The 20,683-nt window shown below is 35.5% G+C and overlaps 1 protein-coding gene across 2 annotated transcripts in view; it reads right to left on the reverse strand.

Annotated features, from left to right (window-relative positions):
* The window catches only part of LOC113043479 (protein FAM19A5-like), a 43,480-nt gene that overhangs the window by 17,721 nt on the left and 5,076 nt on the right, over positions 1–20,683 (reverse strand). The window contains exon 1 of one of the 2 annotated variants that reach the window (XM_026202897.1): positions 11,310–11,899. The exons of the other annotated variant lie outside the window; for it this stretch is intronic. Coding sequence (XP_026058682.1) covers positions 11,310–11,400 — 91 coding nt within the window. The 5' untranslated portion in view covers positions 11,401–11,899. Of the gene's footprint in view, positions 1–11,309; positions 11,900–20,683 lie in introns of those variants that run through there. 2 annotated transcript variants of the gene reach the window in all.

The following is a 20,683-nucleotide window of genomic DNA, read 5'->3' on the forward strand; positions in this document are numbered from 1 at the left end:
ACCACAGATCATAGAGAGCTATCTCTTTCAGGAATATAACTGATTATTAGTTTTGTTATAACCATACATCCAGTAAGCAATTTCACATAATTTCGACCCTTAAATAAAATGTAATTTTATATTATTATTATTATTAATGTACAATAAAATAATATATATATATATACATATAAATGGCAATAAGAGAGTAAAAATAGAATAGAAAATAATAATAATAATAATAATAATAATAATAATAATACAAAAAGTATAGTAATTATTAAAAAATATTAATAATAAAAACTAATATCAATAATTCTAATGATAAAAATAATCAATAATAACGAAGAATAGAATAAAGTAAATATAATGTTTTCATTTTTAATTAATTTATTAATTTATTCGTTCATTCATTTTTCTTGAGGTCACCAGAAACCACCAGAATTTTGCTTTTCACTTCCACTACTTTAATGGTCAGTTTTCTCATTGTTTCTGTACACTGTAAAAAAAAAAAAAAAAATCTAAAAGTCAGAAAACTTTAGGAGATTTTAGTTTTTTTTTTTTACTTGATGTTTTAAGTTTATACAACAAAGTGTCAAATATCTTCTACAAAAACAAGTTAAGAAAACTCAAAAATCTCCTGATGCTGGTTGCCTTAAACAGTTAAGTTTTCTCACCTTTTGATTTTTTATTGCTGACTGATAAAGCGTGGACTTGATTCACAAAACCTGAGTATTAATAAAGAATTGTGTTTAACTGCTTTAATGACAGGCTGGATTATATTGTGACAGATGCACCACAGACACTAGAATCAAACAAAAAAGATCATAGATATTATTAAAAGTAAACTCCACAGCCAGTAATAAAATGAAAAAAAAAAAATGAAGTAAAATCAAATAACTGCTGCCTGGGGGATGTCTGAGTTACAGTTCAAACTAAAATATGCCACATAAACAGATAGAATCAGTCTGAAATGATCAAGGATATTGTTAAAAGTAAACTAATGTTCATAACATGGTAATCCATACTCAGTAATAAAATAACTAAATAAATGTGATTTATTTTGAGTTCTCCAAGTAAAAGTACGTTTCATAGTACTTCAAGCTCTTTTATCTCAGAAGATCAAAGAAAATTAGATTCCTTGTGATATGGCCGCTTTAAACCCCATGTACGCTACAATTACGTTCACTACTGAAGAAAGCGTCCAATCAGAGAACTGCATCTGAGTATTGCAGTCATTAGCAGAATGTAGTCTGTGAGCCACTGTGATCAAGTGTAGCTGTGAATGACATATGAAGGTGTTTGTCTGTAGCACATGATGGATTACAGCATCTTCTCGGTTTGATAGGACGGCCGCTGGAGTTATTGACATGTAAAATTACCTGTATGTCTGTGTATGTATCCAGCTCAAGTTTGATCTACAGTGTGTGAAATGGTTCATCTGACCAAACATGCATGAGCTCCGACACAAACGATGATGGATGGCGCTTCCACCACAACAGACGTGGCATCAGTGCAGAGGTGCTGAATGAAAAAGCACATCCAGGCCGGATTGGTTTGGTCTGCATATCTGTTTTTTATACATAAATAAAAAAATACAGCTTTTTTACATTTATGAGCATAGCTGGAAATCTGCTTGCCCCAGGCGGCTAGAGAAAAGAAGCCATAACTTTCAGAAGCACATGGAGTCCTCGCTCTCAGCCCATCACTGATTCATCAGGATGCGAGGCAAGCCAATCACCTTTTATTACACTCAATATTTCAGGCGACGTTTGAAACTGAGATGGAAATATTGCAAGTTTGTTAAAATAAACACAAAAAATTGGAAGGAAAGTTCTCCAGACGACCCTTGTTGCTAGCAGCTCCCATTATAAAATACCAAGAGAACTTTCAATTCAATCTATTTCTGACCAACTCAGTTGCTGGAGCGCTTCAGTGATTATTGGAACATTTTCAAAGGGTGATTTGATTTTTTTCCCGCCTCTCGATCTGTTTTCCTCTTCTCCAGACATCATTTCTCACTCTCCTGTTCTTTCTCTCTCTCTCTCCGCAAAATCAAATAACAGCATTCCTCTGAGTTACAAGAATAAGAAGGCATTGCTCTGGTGTCTGCTCTAATAGCTGTACGTTGGCTTTTTCCCTCTTCAAAGACTCCGAATGGAACTGAGGCTCTGGGTAAAGTGGAATGGTTGATATGACAGGGCAGACGCTTCAGCATTACATCATCACAGAATATGATGCGAGCGCGACTGGCGGGAAATGAGAGCGCCGATGTGGGTGGAAACTCCTCGTTATCAAAGTTGCTCTGTAGTGAAAAATGTATTCTTCAAAATAAACTCTCTGATTCTGCAGACGTGGGACAAAACGGGCTACGGATGTGAAAAATAAACGTTTATGTACAGAGGAATCATTCTGGGTTTCTTGCTGCTTCCGTTTCTCACAAAAAATGTTTCTTGCTCGCTGTAACTTAAAGTGTCAGGCTATCGGATAAAAAAAAGTCATGTGTACGCAGTTATTTATAATAAACATTAGCAAATTGTACTTTCATCTACAAATAAGAATTAATTGTGTATACAGAAACAAATGTTTCAAAATGATTTTCTACTACTAAATTTTTACCACCGACCACAGATCCATATTTTGCATCATGCATGCATTAAATGCACTCATATTAAAAATGTTGCCAGCTACAAATAAGGGAAATTATATAAAAATCACACCATTGTGTAATAATTTGTATTTAAAAAGTAAAACATAACATCCAAAAAAAATACATTTGTTTAATTATATATATATGTAGGGCCTAAAACTAACATTTTGCCACACGTGATAAAATTTACCTGGCAAATTTTTTACAATGTAATTCTCCAAAACTGAGCATTTTGACAATTGTGTGTTTAAGTCCGATGAAGCACTACTGGTGCACTGTCTGAAGTGGCTCAGAAAACAGCCGGATGCGCAGCCTTTTAAACTATACTTCACTGTGTTTAGGCAGCGGAACCCCAGGTATGTGTCGCTTCATTCCCGGGTTATCAAGAATAAAGAAGAGAAAAGTTCATCTTCAGAAATGAAGCAGCAAAATCTTCTCAAGTAAAGTTATTAGAACCGTGTCTAGGGACAAGCTGGCCATCACTGCTCTTTTGCTCACTGCTCATTTGTATCCTATTATTTGATTCGCTCTTGTGGTTTATGACAGAACAGTTAATCTTCATGATCTTGTCTTCAGAAAAGATTATTTTATTTGCTTATGCCAGAAACAGCAAATCTCTTTAAAACTGGCTGTTGTTTTCACTTCATTGCATTATTATAATTCATAACAGTTGTACCCACCGATTGGAACATATTCAAATTCAAAAATACTGTAAAAACAGCAAAATTGTTAAATGTTATTACAATTTAAAGTACCAGAAATTATTTGTATATGCTAATTTGCTGTTAAATAAACTAGGGCCGGGACTTTAACGCGTTAATTGAGATTAATTAATTACACAAAAAATAACGCGTTAACTAAGATTAATTACTAATTACAGAAAAAAAATCCACCGGTCTGCCTAGACTTGGTTGAACAAAAATAAACAATATTTTGTTGCTTAAGCTTATGTATTCAGTCATTATTCAATGGTATACTATAAATCCATGTGAAAAAAAAATTACTTCTTACTGTTCTCAGGTCAAATATTTATATGCGATTAAAATGCGATTAATTTCGATTAATTAATTAATTACAAAGCCTCTAATTAATTAGATTCATTTTTTTAATCGAGTCCCGGCCCTAAAACAAACATATCTTGTTATTTTCTGATTATTATTGAAAACAGTTGATTATTTGATAAAAGAGTATTTCTTTGAAACAGAAATCAGATTTAATGCATTCTTGCTAAATTAAAATATTAATTTCTTTAAAATGAAAAAAACAAATTTACAATTAGCCCAAGGTTTTTGTACATTTTTATTTCTTGTTTGTTTTTCCTAATTTGCCATTTTAGGTGGTAAGTGGAAAAAGTAATACCATCTTTTGCAAAAGCAATGAAAAAAGAAAGAACTAAAGAAAGAAATGCTACATTTGTGTTAAAAATCTTCTAATAATAATCTCTGATTAATATAAAACTGCAAATGTGGCAACTTAAATCTAATAGCATACTGTACAAAACTTTTGGACCAAACCAGTGCACAGCTTTTCCCCCTTTCTAAAAAACGTTATCTTCTCACCCTATTGTGTTTGACAACACCCAGCCTTTCTCTCCGTTTCTTCATGGCGCCCTGGAGGTGAGCCTCACTCCAAAGCTGGAGGAAAAAGATTCACCATTCATCTCCAACTTCAGGCCCAAATAGACCATAATGACTGGGCTCTGATAGATGCTGGAGAGAGAGGAGTCCATAGAGCCATTCATGGAGGCTAATCAGCATGCCAAGAGCAAAGCGAGGCTCTGCAGTGACTGAATGCAGACTCTCTCACTCATTCATTCGGCCCTGCCGTGGCTTTATGACAAACCCATCGTGGCATTCTCTGCTGTTTGCTGCCACCTTTCCTCCACTGCCTTTTTTTCTCCTCTGTGTCCCATGAGTCAGAGTAAACAATCGTTATAGTGTAAGAACATTGGGCTAATTCAGAGGAAAACACACAATGTGAGACGACCGTATTAATAAGCAGGTTCACCCCAGGACGAGCTATTATGACATCGTTAACACTGCAAGAATGCAAGTCGACACTTTGCTAATGGTCACGGGGCCAAAACGCTCCGATAAGCTTCAGATTTGCTCACATTGTTTTAAAACGCCTCTAAGTGCTGCAGCTTAGACGTGTTAAGCAGCGTAACTTGTGAAAGTTGATACGCCCTCCCTGTCTGTTTAAATAGCCCCGCTGACAGCGAAATGTCTGATTCATCTCCAACCTCTTCGAGCGCTCTCCCCAGGATCTCCTGTATACTTCAGTGCATGCGTTTTAAGGATGAAAGAGCTGCCAACCATGCATCTCGGAGATGGAGACTTGCTGGCTGTGCTGATCTGAAATTCAAAAGCTATCCTTTACAGGCTGTCAGAAAAGTGATGGAGTGAAAAGGGAGTCTATCATCAGGGGACCGATGCTGGACTCCACCAGCGCCGCACGATGCTATCAGCCTTCATTTTCATGCCAAGATCGTTCAGTTCAATTCTATAACCGAAAGCTTTATGCTGCACTTATTGCCTTGCAATGCAAGTCAGTTGGCCTCATTTGACTGTTAGATGTTTTCATTAAGAAACAGCACCAGTGACAAAGGCATATATAAATAATGTCATGTTCGGAGGCACCATAAGACAGGAGTTGTAAGAAGACAATTAGGGTATTGCAGAGTAATTAGGGTTAGGGTATTAAACACAGCGTTAAACACAGAGTTGGAGATTGGCCAGGGAATCCAGGAAGTCAAATTCAAGACAAAAAAACTGAAAGGTCAGATGAGTACAGTAAGTTTATATAATGTAATGCATGTTCATGTTGTGAATTGAGAGGGATGAAAACAAGCTACAGCAAACGTCCATTTATTTATTTATAAAATAATCTTAATTCATGTATTTTTATTGTATAAAATAACTGCAATTTATGAAATAAATGTAAAAAATGTATAGTTTCTTTTGGTTTTCATTAGTTTAATCAAACTATTCCTATAACTACATAGCAATGGCCAAGCCTTTCATTCCTAGGGAATGCAAAAAAGTAAAAAACTGAATACCTTGAATGCAATGTCAGTCACTTTGAAATAAAAGTGACTGATAAATGTGTAAATGAAGAGTTCAGATGCAAAAGCCTCCAAGTACCGTTTGACATTCTTCTAAATTGAGCACTTTTCTCAGGCTCCTATAGGTTTATGTTCAGTTATTTCACTTTAATGGCATTGAAAATAACACATTTATTGTCATTAAAGTGAAATTACTATACATACACATAGGTGCCTGATAAAAATGGTCATTTTTGAAGACAATTTCAAATGGCACTTGGAGGCTTTTTCATCTGAACTCTTCAAATGTACATTTAAAATTGCGAATGCAAGTCTCTGTTTCAAAGTCTGCCTCCATCCCTTAGAGACTGTAATAAACAAGACCATGAAAAAGAAAGACCTCTTGACGTCAAATTCAAGACAAAAAAAAACAGTAAGGTCAAATATGGGACAACACAAAGTAGAATTGTTAGAGAGAGCTCATGACTTTTTAACTAGTAAAGAAATCACAGAGAGCACAGGTAGATCATTGTGTTAGCAGTGTAGAAGGTTGTGGGTTCAATTCCCAGGTAACACACAAACTGGTTTAAAAAAATATAAAAAATGTATAGCCTAAATGCACTGTAAGTTGCTTTGGATAAAAGTGTCTGCTAAATGCATGAATGTAAATGTAGAGAAGAGAGAAGAGAAAAGCTATAACAAATGTTCATTTATAACATTGGGATGGGTGGCTTTTGAGCATTGGTTGGCATTTTCGGTGAGTTTCAAACCCTTCCAAATGTTATAGTTGGACATTATCAGTTGTTTTTCACCAATTCTACATGTTGAATCAGTGGCATAGCTCTAGTGCAACTCTTTTGCCCCAATGCAAGAGATATGAGGCAATGCAAGGCAACGCCACAGTCTGCTTTCCTTAGGACTAAGTCTTTGGCATTGGTTTGGTGTGTCCCTACCTTTAGATACTGTGGCAAGCCCATAAAAATACTCAGTACAGCTTTTATATTGAGTAGGCAGAATTATTGCAACCTGAAATTGAGAAATTTACATCCTGTATCATATATTTTAGGTCAAATTTTTTTATGACTAGTCCTACAATTCAGCCAGTTGCTATATCATAATATCAGCTGCCAATAACCTGCTTAAGAGCTAAGGATACTTTATCTAGCCAGTATATATCCCTTCCTGTCACCCTATACACCTATTATCCTTGTCTAGATTGCGCAGTAGTCAGAGGGAGGGTTGGCGGGGGACGAGGGTCTCCTTTAGAGTCAGTAATGACAGTCAGACTGAGATTGGACCTGATGCCAGGTCAGTCTGGCTGGCCTCAGAGCTCAGCAGGCAGCCAAAATCAAACCAAAAAGCCCCTGCAAAGTGTGACTGCAAGACGTGTACTTGTACAGACTCCTGGGGTGTGATTTAAACTAATTTATTTAGAATACTTAAAACTTTCACAGAACACTTTAAGACACGCAAGCCTTCCACAGACCTGCCGCATCCACAGTGTTCCACTTTGTTAATCACTCCATGATTTTAGTCTGGCATGCATCCTCTTTCAAGCCATTTCCATCAATTAGCAACTGCTGGGGAGTTCAGGTGGCCACAGTAATGGTGATCTTTGTAGCCAACTGTTCATTTGAAATGCTTAGCGGTTGCATTGTATGGGGTTTTTGAGCATTTCTTTCCGTTCCCTTTTATTGTCATCATGACCTGAACTTATAGGTTAGACGAGATTTTGTTTCAAACACAACAAAATATGAATTTTAAATGTTCAGTATAAGTCTCTGTTTCTGAATCTGCCTCCATCTCCTTCGAGACTGTGGCAAACCCAAGACCATGAAAAGGAAAGTCCACTTGAAGTCAAATTCAAGACACAAAACAAAAAGGTCAAATATAAGACAATGTCTAGAGTTGTTAGATAGACCTCATGACTTTTAAGTTGTAAAAAATACAATAAATGTACATAATACTGCAAATATAATGCAAGTTCATTATTTAAAAAATAATTGGCCGAAGTTCATGTTTGAATTAAGAGAGATTAAACAATATACACATAAAAAGGTCCATTTATTTATTTTACATTAAAAATAACTATAAAATGTTATTTATTTTATAAAATAACTATAATATATATTACGTTTTTATTTCGAACGGGCTGAATATATGTTAAAAAAAATGTATTGCCAATGTTTGTTTGTTTTTTCATTGTTATTAATTTGTACAGGTGCATCTCAATAAATTGAATATTGTGGAAAAGTTCATTTATTTTACATCAATGTGCATGTTCTGCGTCAGCAGCACCACACGCATGCATCAATAATGGGAGTGGACTTTCCTGGGAGAGGGGAAATCCTTGAATAATGTTATTTTTGTTTTCTTTGTGCACAAAACGTATTCCCATAACTTTGTAAAATTACAGTTAAACCCCTGATGTCACACTGACTGTTTTAACCATGTCCTTACTAACTTTCTGTGCCTTGACCATGGTATGACCCTTGCTGTCTTGGCAGGGCCAGAAAGCTCTCAGATTTCAGCAAAAATCTTAATTTGTGTTCCGAAGATGAACAGAGATCCTATGCGTTTGGAACCGAGTTTTCATTTTTTGCTGAACTATCCCTTTAAGATATTTATTTATAATAATTATTTATATTATCTGTTATTTTATTTTATTTTATAGCACACAGCACACAGTGAAAATGACATGAATATGACAGTGGGCAAATGCATAAAACGCAGCATAATCTGAAATCACGAGTTTAAAGTTAAAAGCATTCAATTCACACAGGCCGATCATCACACAGAGAACACGTGATCATGCTGGATACACATGCACACTTCACAAGATCTCACAGCTGGATTCCACTAAGTTTGCAAGGTTTGTGAAATTAAATGTTCATTAGTCATTCAAAGATTTGTTCAAATTATATAAATGCGTATTTGCTTAATGCTGATGGCAAGCGAGAAAGTATTATAATGTTTGCCTATTACTAATAATATATAAGCAATCGTTATAATACTTTCTGTATACATTATTTCCTTTCTTTAGCCATTTTATCAGATTATTAGACAGACTTCTATCAGTATTAGACAGAACTTTTAACAACGACAGTAGACAAGGGGGAGGATGTAAGCTCTGTTCTCAGGAGCTGTCATTCTCAGCGCCGCCAAAATAAAAGTCTCGAACACATCGGCCTAGTAGAAAAACGTATTGGCCAATGCCTATATTGAAAAATGCCAAATATCGGCCGATATATCGTCATTGGAAGTATATATCAGTGGACCACAATTTTTTTGATTATTTTTCTTTTTTTTTTTTATTATTTGTGACTATATCAAGACTACAGCATAACAAATAAAGCAACAAATGAGAACAAAAATGAAGCCTCAATAAAAAAAAATCTATTTAAAAAAAATGATGCACTTTAATAGCTTAAAATCATAATGCATAAAACAGTTTTACTCGTGCAATATGACATGGTTCTGAGTGTAACAGAATATTAATAAGAAAAAATTTAAGGTTTCATTTCATCCTTAAGGAAAAGTGTGTCATTATCATATTAATGTTAACCTGCATGAAATTGCACTAACTATTAGCAAGCCTGTGAAAAAAAGGAAAAGTTGTTTCAGTGGTGAAGCAGGTTATTATTTTTTAATAAAAGCTGATTTTTATTTTACTGAACATGCACTGCAGAATCATTCACAATCACAGCATAAATGTGCTGCTTGGGCAGATGCCTCCTGTGGTTCTCTCTATCACCATGCTGGAGGTCACTGTTCTATTCCTTGGCACTTTGTGAGAAGCAAACCCATGCATTCTCCAATTATTTTCTTAAAAGCCCAGTTACTGTGGCAACCAGGCCAACATGTTTTGTTTGCCACGGCGGCAGGCCGGCTCAAACCTTTAAGCTGTTCAAAGCAAGCTCACTTGCTATAATGGGTGACTGGTCTTGTGGTCTCAACCTTACACCTATACTGATATTACACGCACAAAGAGCTCCATAACTTAATGATAGTGTCACTTTACTTAGAACTTCATCAGTTGGTTAAAAATAAAGTCAACTGCAAAGCCTGTCGATCGAATTCCAACTCGCCTTTACTCTGTATTTTAGGATTAGTCGTGAAAAAAAAAAGAGTCTGCTCTCTGAGCTAAAAAAACAACATTAGACACTGGTCATGAACATGTCCGAACCTTTTCACATGGCTGAGAGTCTTATGCAACGTGGATCAATTTTATGAGGCAGAATATTTTTGCTTTTGCTTTCCAGAGCACATAGAAGATAAAAGATGTCAGACTGAACTCAGGGGAGTCACATCAGCACCTACATGACTTATATCATTTTCTTACTCAACTATCTATCTATCTATCTGTCTGTCTGTCTGTCTGTCTCTTTGTATGTCTATTTACATAATGCCACTGGTGCCTCCTAAGTGATGCCATGCTCAAGGATGGTGAGATTGGGAATATAGTTAGATGTGTCTAGGTTTCTTTAGGTGCATCACCGTGTATGTCACAATCCAGTCTCTGTGCTTTCCACATAATCATGTATAATCACAAATGATTTTGAATCTTCTCTTTTTTGTAATTTTTTAATTTTGTTACAAAGAAAGTCAGTAAATGACATTGTTACAAATATAGCATCTCCTTAAAGTAAATAAATTGAGTACCAATTCAAACAGATGGTCCATGGTTTGGCCTTAGGCTAGATTTAAGCACTACATATTGACAAGTACACGAAAGGTCATGCTCAAGTCCTTTTTCTAATCAATTCTGATGCCAGATGAATGCAGAGTATTACTGATGCATATACACTGGCAAAACATACATATAATGAAATACATATGAAAAACAGTTCATCATTTCATTAAAAGGTGTATGCATTGTAATCGACTTTAAGAAATCTTAACATGGAAGCAATATTTTACCCTGCACTGTAAAAAAAAATTATAATAATGTAAGGAAGTTACCCTACCATTCATTTATTTATATAAAATTACAAAACATGCAACTTTACTGCAAAATATTCTAAAACATTAAAAATTACATTTCTGATTTACCTTATAATTTGAAGTGAAAATGTATATTTAAAAAGGCCATGTACTTTTAAAATAAAATATTGTTAAAATGATAATTTTATAATAAACTTAGAAACCAACCTAAAAGACATTCCCACAAATCCTTCCACAAACCATCACTATTTGGATTTTACTTAAAATGTTCTTTGTTATCAGTTATGTACATTTGACTATATTTTATGTTGCATTTCATGTTATAGTTAAAGTTTACAACATTATTTTAGTGTCATTGGTTTTTTGATGTTGTGTATATCTTTACAAAGTCCTACAGAGACCAATTGTGAACAGTCATCATGTGGCCTTTCACTGCTCCACCTGTACAATTAACTCTCATCACATTTGTATATGATTGTATATTAATATTATATGGTTAAATGATATGATGTAGTTAAGAACTACAAATATCATAAAATGATAATTTTGTGACATAAGCTTATCACTTTATGTTCATGGTAAAGTTTTAGCAAACACAACATGTTTTATTATAATTATGTGCCGTCAAATTATAATTTACGTGTTTTCCCCCGCAAAATTAATTGAATTCTGACAAAGACCGTTCAGGCTTACCTTCTCCGAAGAAATGCGTTTGAATCAAGAAGAGCAGGAAAAAGCCCACCGCCGCTCCCGCGAGCGCCCACGCCACGCGGAGATGCTGCATCTTTCTGAAGATCGGATGCGTTTACAACAGCACATCCATCCCGGATCAACACGGAAGAAACATTCCCTTATTCTCAGGATAAACAGGCTGTGTTTGGACACTTTCCATGCGGACAAGCCTCTGCTGGTAGTGCGGCACGGCTCAACGACAGGTTTCTATTCGGAGAGACTAAAGTTCAATGCAAGAGAGTTTCGACGCAGCATCTGATCTGACACTTCGCGTCCCGTTAACCTCTGCATAGTCTCTCGCTCACCGCTCGTCCCCAAATATTTAGCAGGCACCGCGACGCATGTCTTCACACATCCACACGCGAGCCTCGAGCTGCATGAACAACTGTCGCCCTCGGAATCCCGTTAAAGTCCAGGAAAAGACCTCACATGCGTCCAGCCTCGCGCGTCGTTTCCAGCAGAGACTGTGCGGACGCGCGAGCGTCTCCTGTTCAACTGAGGCTGCGGGTCTGCACGCGAGTTTCGTCTCGGTTCAAAATCGACGTCATCACTGTTAAATCTGTCAATCTCTGAGCGATTCCACTTACAGAGCGCGCGGGAACACCTGCTTACAGTGGGCCAACATGTTTCATTACTCCCTCTCTCTCATTCTATAAGCATAGATGCAGTATTGAGATTTCTTTTTCTTTTCAACAGATCAGGAATACCGTCTTCGATCTGGTGAAATTCACATTTAATGTGCTTGGATTTTTCTTTTTTTTTATCAAAGTGAAGCATTAATATTAATACACTATAAAATGTAAATTACTGTTAAAAAAAATGTTGCTACAACTGTGCTGTAAAAATTAATTAATGGTATTACGATCATTTTCTAACTTGATAGTATGAAAGTGGTACTGATAATCTTTAATTTAGTGTAAGGCCACACATTCAATCAAACAAAAATAAACACACTAGGGTAAATTATATGACTCAAAATAGTAAATATTAACTAACATCAATGCAACACAAAATCCTATGAAAAAAAGTCAGTATAGGGACCACTGGGGTTATTTTGGACCCCACTGACTTTAATAGTATGGACAAAAGCCTATGTTACATTTTTTTTAAGTATTTTATTTTTTGTTACGCAAATTTTCGCCTTTTTTATAATTTTTGATTTTAAAGGGTACCCCATAGTTTACATATGCGAGTAATAATTGGTTTCATAAATTTTCCAACATATATCTATGTACGTAACTGCATATAGGCAATGTTAAATATCACGTTGACATTCAGATTTACATTTAGTATAGAAAGTAAATATCAAGCTGCCATTTACTGGATGCTTTTAACCATTACAGTAAATGCTATTTATAACCGTGACAATCCCACTGGATCATCAACGTGAGGTTAGGTATACAGACAATCTAGATTAACATTAAAATCTAAAGTGTTTAAAGAAAAAAAAAAAGAATTATGTAATATATATAGAAATATATATATATATATATATATATATATATATATATATATATATACATGCATTTAATTTAACACATATACTAAGCTTTTCTTTCTCATGCTTATTAGTTTTCAGTTTTCATTTTGGAGGTTATTTTATTCAGTGATGGATAGGTATTTGCTTTGTCTCTTGATGATATCATTAATAGTGATCTCTTTTAATGCATATGTTCAGATTTAAAAGTAATCTATTTTCTCTGCCATTGATGACTTTTCATTTAATGCTCAAGTACAGTTGTCCACACGTGACATCCCATCACATTCTCATATTGTTCTCACATACTCTGAGCTTCAGCAGAAGAATGGCAATCAATCAGCGGGGACCCAATTAAATATGTTCAGAATACGGCACCACTGTAAAGTCAAGCTGGTACTGAAATACCCTGCACTATAATAACATGTTCCCCTGTGTTGCCAATATATCTCCAACAGATCTAGTCTTTTTTTCTCCCGCTCTATCTCTCAATTTCCATTTTGTCTAAGGGGAATATCTATATTTGACACTGCAGTGTTTGTTACTGTGTGAAAATATGTGGCGGGACAATAGACCCAGTTCCAATTTATTAAGCCTGCTTTCATTTATTTACTTTATACATTTGTTTTCCATAGTAATTGCAACGCCTCAGTGGAGACACTAGAAAATGATATTGGTGTGATACTGTATATACAAGCAATATAAGCCAGAACCAGTACCTTATTTTGTTTTCTATTTTTGGTGGATGAAAGGTAAATTTATTCACACCAACATAATTCCAGCTTGCAAATGAAAGAACCCATGGAAACCAAATGTTTGAGTATGAATATTTATATTCGTCACGTATTTAGCAACAGCTATTGTGGAGAAAATAAACAATGTGATTTAAAATTGCACATCAGATGAATACCTTGAACCGAACTGAGAAACTGAACATATCAATTCATAGACTTAATCTCTCAGATCAATGCAGGGACAAGCTGCTGTTTGCCCTTTTTAATCTAAATCCCTTTCCTTGATTTGGAATCAGAAAATCCGCTTGTTCAGAGAACGTCTAAAATAAATTACGAGAAGAGCATCAGCATCAAACTTTAGATTTGAAATGAGAAAGATTACTTACTAAACATTTATCTCATGCTAATGAGAGCATTGGATACCAGATGAATTAAAGGCTGAGTTCACCCAAAAATGAAAATTCTGGAATACAATGGAAGTTTATAGGAACTGAAAATTTTTAGTTACTAACAACACTCTTCTGTTCCACAGAAGAACATGTTTCATGCAGGTTTGGAAAGACTTAAAGGGCATTAAATACAATACACTTTTTGTGCTACATTCCACATCTTCTGAAGTCATATGAAAGATTTATGTTAAAACAGATCCAAGTTATGTAGTATTCAGTGATAATCTTGTAGTATTTCACTGACAAACTGTAGTGGGCTGTTTAGCCATTGTGACCAAATAATTGAACTTGGGATGAGTGCAAAACGGTTTGAATGAATTTCAGGATGTTAAAAAAACAACAACATGTGCTAATGTGTTTTACAATCAGGATAAAAATAAAGTGGAAAAAAAACATGTTAATGAATCTTTGACTCACACCATCCTCCTGTCTGAGAGCCAAGGGCGCTCTCACCCGCACTGTAATGTTATGCAGTATTTCTGTCACCGTTATCACTGCAACACTCTGGGGGAGCACACGCAGACCACCGCTTGACTGCTGAATGTCCCTAAAGCACAGTTTACACTCCACAGTACATTTGCCGTCACAGCGAGTCTCCTTATAATCAATATCTTTGTCATTGTCAGAATTAGTCACTGGGCCTCTCCACTGACCCTGGGAATCGTGCACCTTGATGAATCTGTGAAAATGAAGTCTAGCAAATCACATCTACTGAGCAAAGCAATGATCGTGTAAAAGTCACAAATGGCTCTGGAAACTACCCTCATTTAAGGAAACCAATTCAGCCAAACATGACATGAGAAATCAAATCTGCCTCAATCTTTTGCCATAAAAGAGGTTTTCGTACCATTAAAACATCCTGCAAGTTTATTAGCTTAAAACGTCCTTATGAATATCAACAAAGCATTTATTTAATCAAGCTCCAAAAACCTAAAATTCAACCTGATCTGATAAGAAAACATAACTATTTTACTTAGCAATTTTGTATTAATCTGTATTATTGGATACAAACGAAAACCAAGTAATAAGATGAATTCATACAAATTCACAACCAGTTCGATGAAATGAAATAGTTATGAATTCCCATGAGATTGTGTTGGTAAAAGCACATGATGATTTTTCAGTGAAAAATGGCTTCAAACTCTGTCTGTCATAAGACTTCTGAAGATCTGGACTGTATTGCATAGAATACTTTATGATGCTTTTTGCGTTTTGAAGCTTAACAGCTCCAGTCATAACTTTCATCATATTAAACATGCCAGAATATTCTTTTAAAAAAAGCATCTGTTCAAAATGATACAGATTCATCTCAACATGAAAGTGGGTCATTATCACTTTAACACAAGACAAAAGCACATCCGGTTAGAATGACAATGAATAGCAGGGGAAATGACTCACAGCTTTCGAAATCGAGCACATTTGATGCTGATGTGCAGATGTAAGACTTTCTGCTCTGACAGGTGTTCGAACCACAGGATCGTGGCTTTCTAGAGTGTGAAAACTTCATTCCAATTCAGCGTAATTAGTCATGACAGATTTAAACCAAACAAAATACAAGAAGCTTGAAGACACTTTAAGGAAATTCCACCCCCAACCACTGTCTAACCGCACAGCGCATCCATATTACAGTTTGGGCTTTGCAATCCAATTTGGATGAATCCCATTAAATGTGACATCCGCCTTCACAATATGCATTCCAGTAAATCTGCTGCATTTCAGCTATGTTTTTTCCGTTCCAAGATATGTTGATCCATATGGCATTCAAATCTCAGACTCTTGTTTAGTTAAACTGGAACCATATATATATATAAAACTGTATTGTGGAGCTGTAACTGTATCTTTTGATGTGAGCATGAGCGATGAGTTTCTGCTGTCAGAGGTAATCAGAACGGATTAAGCCCCACAGTTTAACCTCCAGACAGTCCGAAAGAAAAACTGATGGTAGAGATCCCAATCAAAGAGAGGTGGGAAACTGTGACAAGTCTAGATACGTTGAGTGATAAGAAGGCGGGGGCTCTTCTTCTCTTTAGCCTGCCCTGGAAAGACTTTTGTAATCAATCTATGCAGACTAATTCGGGCCAGACTCAGTGTTTCAAAAGAGGTGGAGAAGGGAAGTGAGAAGTGGTCTGACAGGCCAGCGTAAAGCTGTAAAGTCACGGGTCTGCAGTGCTGTACATTTTCATACCCCCATAGTGGATAAAATATTAAATTCAATTTGTAAAGTTGGAGCATATTAATTAGTCACTGATGCAGTGGACACGTTTTTAAAAGCTATTTTAGTTATTCATGGTGTGACGATGTTACATGAAGTGCAATTCGATGTAACAATTATTCTTAACCATAATTCGATTGGATTGTCCACTTTAGACTTGCCACGGTGAAAAATAAAACATCTAAAATGATCAGAGAGTTAAACATTAAGAATGAAACTGATTTACAGTAACAACGGTTCTTGATAAAGAGTTTGAGAAACATTACATTTACTAAACGAGCGCGAGACTTTTATTTGTCTTGAACAACTATGGTCAGAAAAAGAAAGTGGTATACATTTATATGTGTAAAGTATCGATACAGTGAACAAAACAAAGCATTGATATCAATACTGGATGTCCACATTTAAAAATCAGAGACTATTGTCGGCTTGAACAAACTCACAAAAGAATGACCGAATTCGCATGTTGGTTGAGGTTTAGTGAACAACACTGAATTTAGGCCTATTATTTAACTTTCTTTTTACTTTTTTTTCTTCATAAAATGTCATGTAATTTTGTCGCAAGCCATGTGTGGTTTTTTTAAAATGATGTATTTATATCAATGAAGATTCTACAGTATTTACCATTATCTTCTATTGGAATGGACAGATACGTATTTCTCAAAATATGTCATTAAAAAACCCTAGTTTATAATCATAAAACAAGATTAGAAGAACATTTTAGATCGGTGGTTCTCAACTGGTTTGGCCTTGGGACTCATGTTTTCCCATGGTCATCAAGCCGTGACCCACTTTTTTATATATTTATATAATTTGTAAAAAAAAAACAAAAAAAAACAAATTTATTCCATTAAAAGTGCTGTACACTCAGAACGGACGCACCAGTTGAGAAACACTGTAAATTTCAATAATTACAATACTTTTGTTTGAATCAGTGTTGCCATTTTTGTCATGTTCCAGGGTGTGCCATGCACAAGTTATCATTATCACATTTACTTAGCAAACTCTCAATTTGTAACTTCCTTTGCTTTATTTCTTGTTTAGCTATTTTACTATATTCATGCCTATTTCTGAAGGTCTGTTTTTACCCTTTTAGAACAGACAAAAAAAAACTTCAAGGTGTAAAGTCAATATTTACTGACTGAAACAGCAGTGCCCTGGTCAGTTCAGAGGACAGATGGATGTTAGTGTGGAAAAGCAGATCTTTCTCTAGTCCTGAAGTGTTTTCCATGCAAGGCAGGACAGAATTATTATGGCCAGTATTGATTTGACTGAACAAACATTTTGCCCATTGACCGTGATGCACCGCTGTAGCGAGTGTTTATGAAATGGATAGCATGTGAGAAATTAATTATTGACAGATTCAAATACGCCATCCACAATGGTAAGCAGTTTTTGACAAACGCTGTGGATAAATCATTCAGACAAGATGTAGTCACAAGCAACTGAGCTTAAAAAGGTTTTCATGCGAATGATGCAGATGTAGATTATCAAGTTGTAATGCGGTATTCACTTGGCTTGTCAAAACACAGCCGACATCTGTGACCACATTTCTAAAGTGATACATCATTCAGCAGTGTAAAACTCAGAATCAGTATGGCTGTGCAGTGATTCAAAGGCAAAAGCTCAGTCGGATGATTCTATGAGCAATGACTGAAAAAGAGATTGCTTATTAAAATCTAATATCTTGTAAAGGATCAGTAAAATGAAATCGAGATTTGACTAAAATATTGTTTAGGCCAGAGATGTAATCATGAAAAGGCATTCCACCGAGGATAACTCCATTTTCTCAAACTGTTGGAGGCATTACCACCAAATTGAGAGAGAGGAGAAAAAAGTTAATGTGCTTGTAAAAGATGGGCCACTTTATGAATTTTACTGCCCACAGGTCAGATGGGAATACATTCATTCTATATTCAGTGCAGAATTTATACCGGGTTTCTCGTCGTTGCTATGCAAAGCACACAAGAACATTTTCAAGGCAAATCATAAAGCATCTGCCCTTCCGTGGCGAAGATGGAGAAACAATTCTGAAAAGGTGTGGATGCCTCTGTGTGTGTGTGTGTGTGTGTGTGCCTGTTCTTTAATACTTCTCACAGGACATACCATTTTTTAATTATTGCTCTGTATAAAGGTCAATGACATGCTCATTTTTTATCCAGATATATTAATTTATTAAAAAATACTTGCAATTTATAAACTTCATGACTTGAATATACCTCTTCTATCATAAGCATGTTTTTTATTTCTTAATTAAAACTATTTTTTATTTTTTTGGTGGGGGTGGGGTGGGGGGTATACAACTGACCTTCTCCAAAAAAGAAAACGCCATTATTAAATATTTTGGCATAGCCTGATCATATTTCCGAAATTATATATATACTGTTCATTAGTATTTGAAAAAGAAAGATTGGTGGTGCAAGCAATGTCCAGAAAGATGCAGGGAAAGCAAAATATGACAGGAAATGATGTCATATACAGTACACTTGGAGACAGACATGACTATGCATCAAAATCAATAGATGTCTTGAAAAATATAATTTGGAATTTTTAAGACAAGGCCAAGTTAATTCATGTTGTGAGGTGAGATGCCCCCAAAACTTTATATTTCATTCATATATATATATATATATATATATATATATATATTATTTATATATTTTTATATATATATATATATATATTTTTTTTTTTTACATTATTCAAATATGATTAAGATTTGAACATTTTACTTGGTTATACAACATGACATTCATTAAATCACATTAGTTGATCGATTCAAAATTTTCTTGAAAATCTGTTTTTCAAAAAAAAAAAAAAATGAAACTAACATGAACACAAAAGTACATTTCTCAGAATCTGGCATGCGTTTTAAACCAGATTTTTAAAACATCTTTCTATTTATTTGTCGCTGACTCATGAACAGATGTCTCAGTGTTGTTTAAACATCCCAATGCATGAGTATATGACACTGTGCCAAGTTTAAACCATTTCAGACACTTCTCGAGAGACCAGTGCATTCTGTTCCATTCAGTTAGTGTCAATTAATGAATGTGTCTGGGATTATGGAGAACTTCTCAGGAACTTCCAGGATAAAGTGATTTTTCTGGTTTACACCTGGTAGAGTTCATTGAGCTTATGAAAAATGAATGTAGATGTGTATTATCACAAACAGATGTTTGAAGTGTAGTTAATACTATTTTTAAGGTAAGTCTTACCTGAGGTTAAAGCCGATTATAAACAAACAGGTCAATACCGACAAATACTCACAGAGAAGGCGGGGTTTGATGGAAAAGCAGGGATAAAAAAATAAATGAGTAAATGAACAAATGACCTTGGTGGCAGCCAGGCTCTATATGCATACGACAATTTGTTTTTAGAGACCGGAGAAAGCAATCTGACGTTGCCGCAAGAGCGGTTCGTGAAAGCTTTTCTTAAATTATTTGAGCCACAAAGAGATTCCGCTACATGCAAAGGCATCAGCTGCTTTACATTATTCAAGACTTACACAATGGCACTCCTGGCACGTCTCCTGCTTTCAAATTGAACTTGATTTAGTTAAGCTGGGTGAGCTGGAATCTGTGGATAGAGTGGCCTGCCAGACGGCTGGGAGGAGAGTCACTAACAGACACGCTGCGGTCTACATGCGGCGCGAAACGCCGGTGACCTTCTGTCCGAAATCGAACAGTGCTTTAGTTCTGAAAGTATTATATTTGCGGATGATGAACTGTGTCTCGCTGCAAGTTTTGGAGGGTGAACATTGGGAATGAGAGAGATTCTTTTCGATATTGCCACGAAAAAACCTAATATAACACATATTAATAGGATTTGGCCCGGACTATATAGTGCCAATACAATCTAACATTTATTGCTCCTGAGAAAAAGAGCAGAAGCAAGAAAGCAAGGTTTCGGGGATAGAGCAGTAGAGAGATTCTGTTTCCCAGAGACGGCCAATGAAGCTTAACAAAGCCATGTTTCAAAATGTATGAATGTATCAGCTGGAATTACACTGCTCCAGTTGAATAAATATCTTCAGGGTTTCTCTTCCCCTGTGTCCGATGAATGAGCTCTTGTAAACACACTCATTCCCTCTCTCTTTTTTTTCCGTCTCATTCTCGCTTGTTCTTTTCTCACCCTAGGTTTTGCAAAGAAACGGACTGATTGATCTATCACAGGCTTGTGTGGAAGTGTAGAAGGGATCTCAATGTCAGAGCATTGTTCGAATGAAGGAAAAGAACAGCACCATAAACCACATTAATTGAGCTGCTTCATTATCCACCGGCTTTATTAAAATAGCAGCTCATTTAGTTTCCTGGTGCTGCTATCAAACTTGTTTATTTTCCCAAAGTAGTTTATTTCCTCTGCTATGAACCGTTGCACCCATCTATTTTTATTTGATTGTCTATTTTTGAATCCCCCCCCCAATTTTTTCTCTGAAGAGGTACTTCCTTTACAAGAAAAAA

This window comes from Carassius auratus, chromosome 25 (genome assembly GCF_003368295.1).
Source record: "Carassius auratus strain Wakin chromosome 25, ASM336829v1, whole genome shotgun sequence".
Taxonomy (NCBI): Eukaryota; Metazoa; Chordata; class Actinopteri; order Cypriniformes; family Cyprinidae; genus Carassius; species Carassius auratus.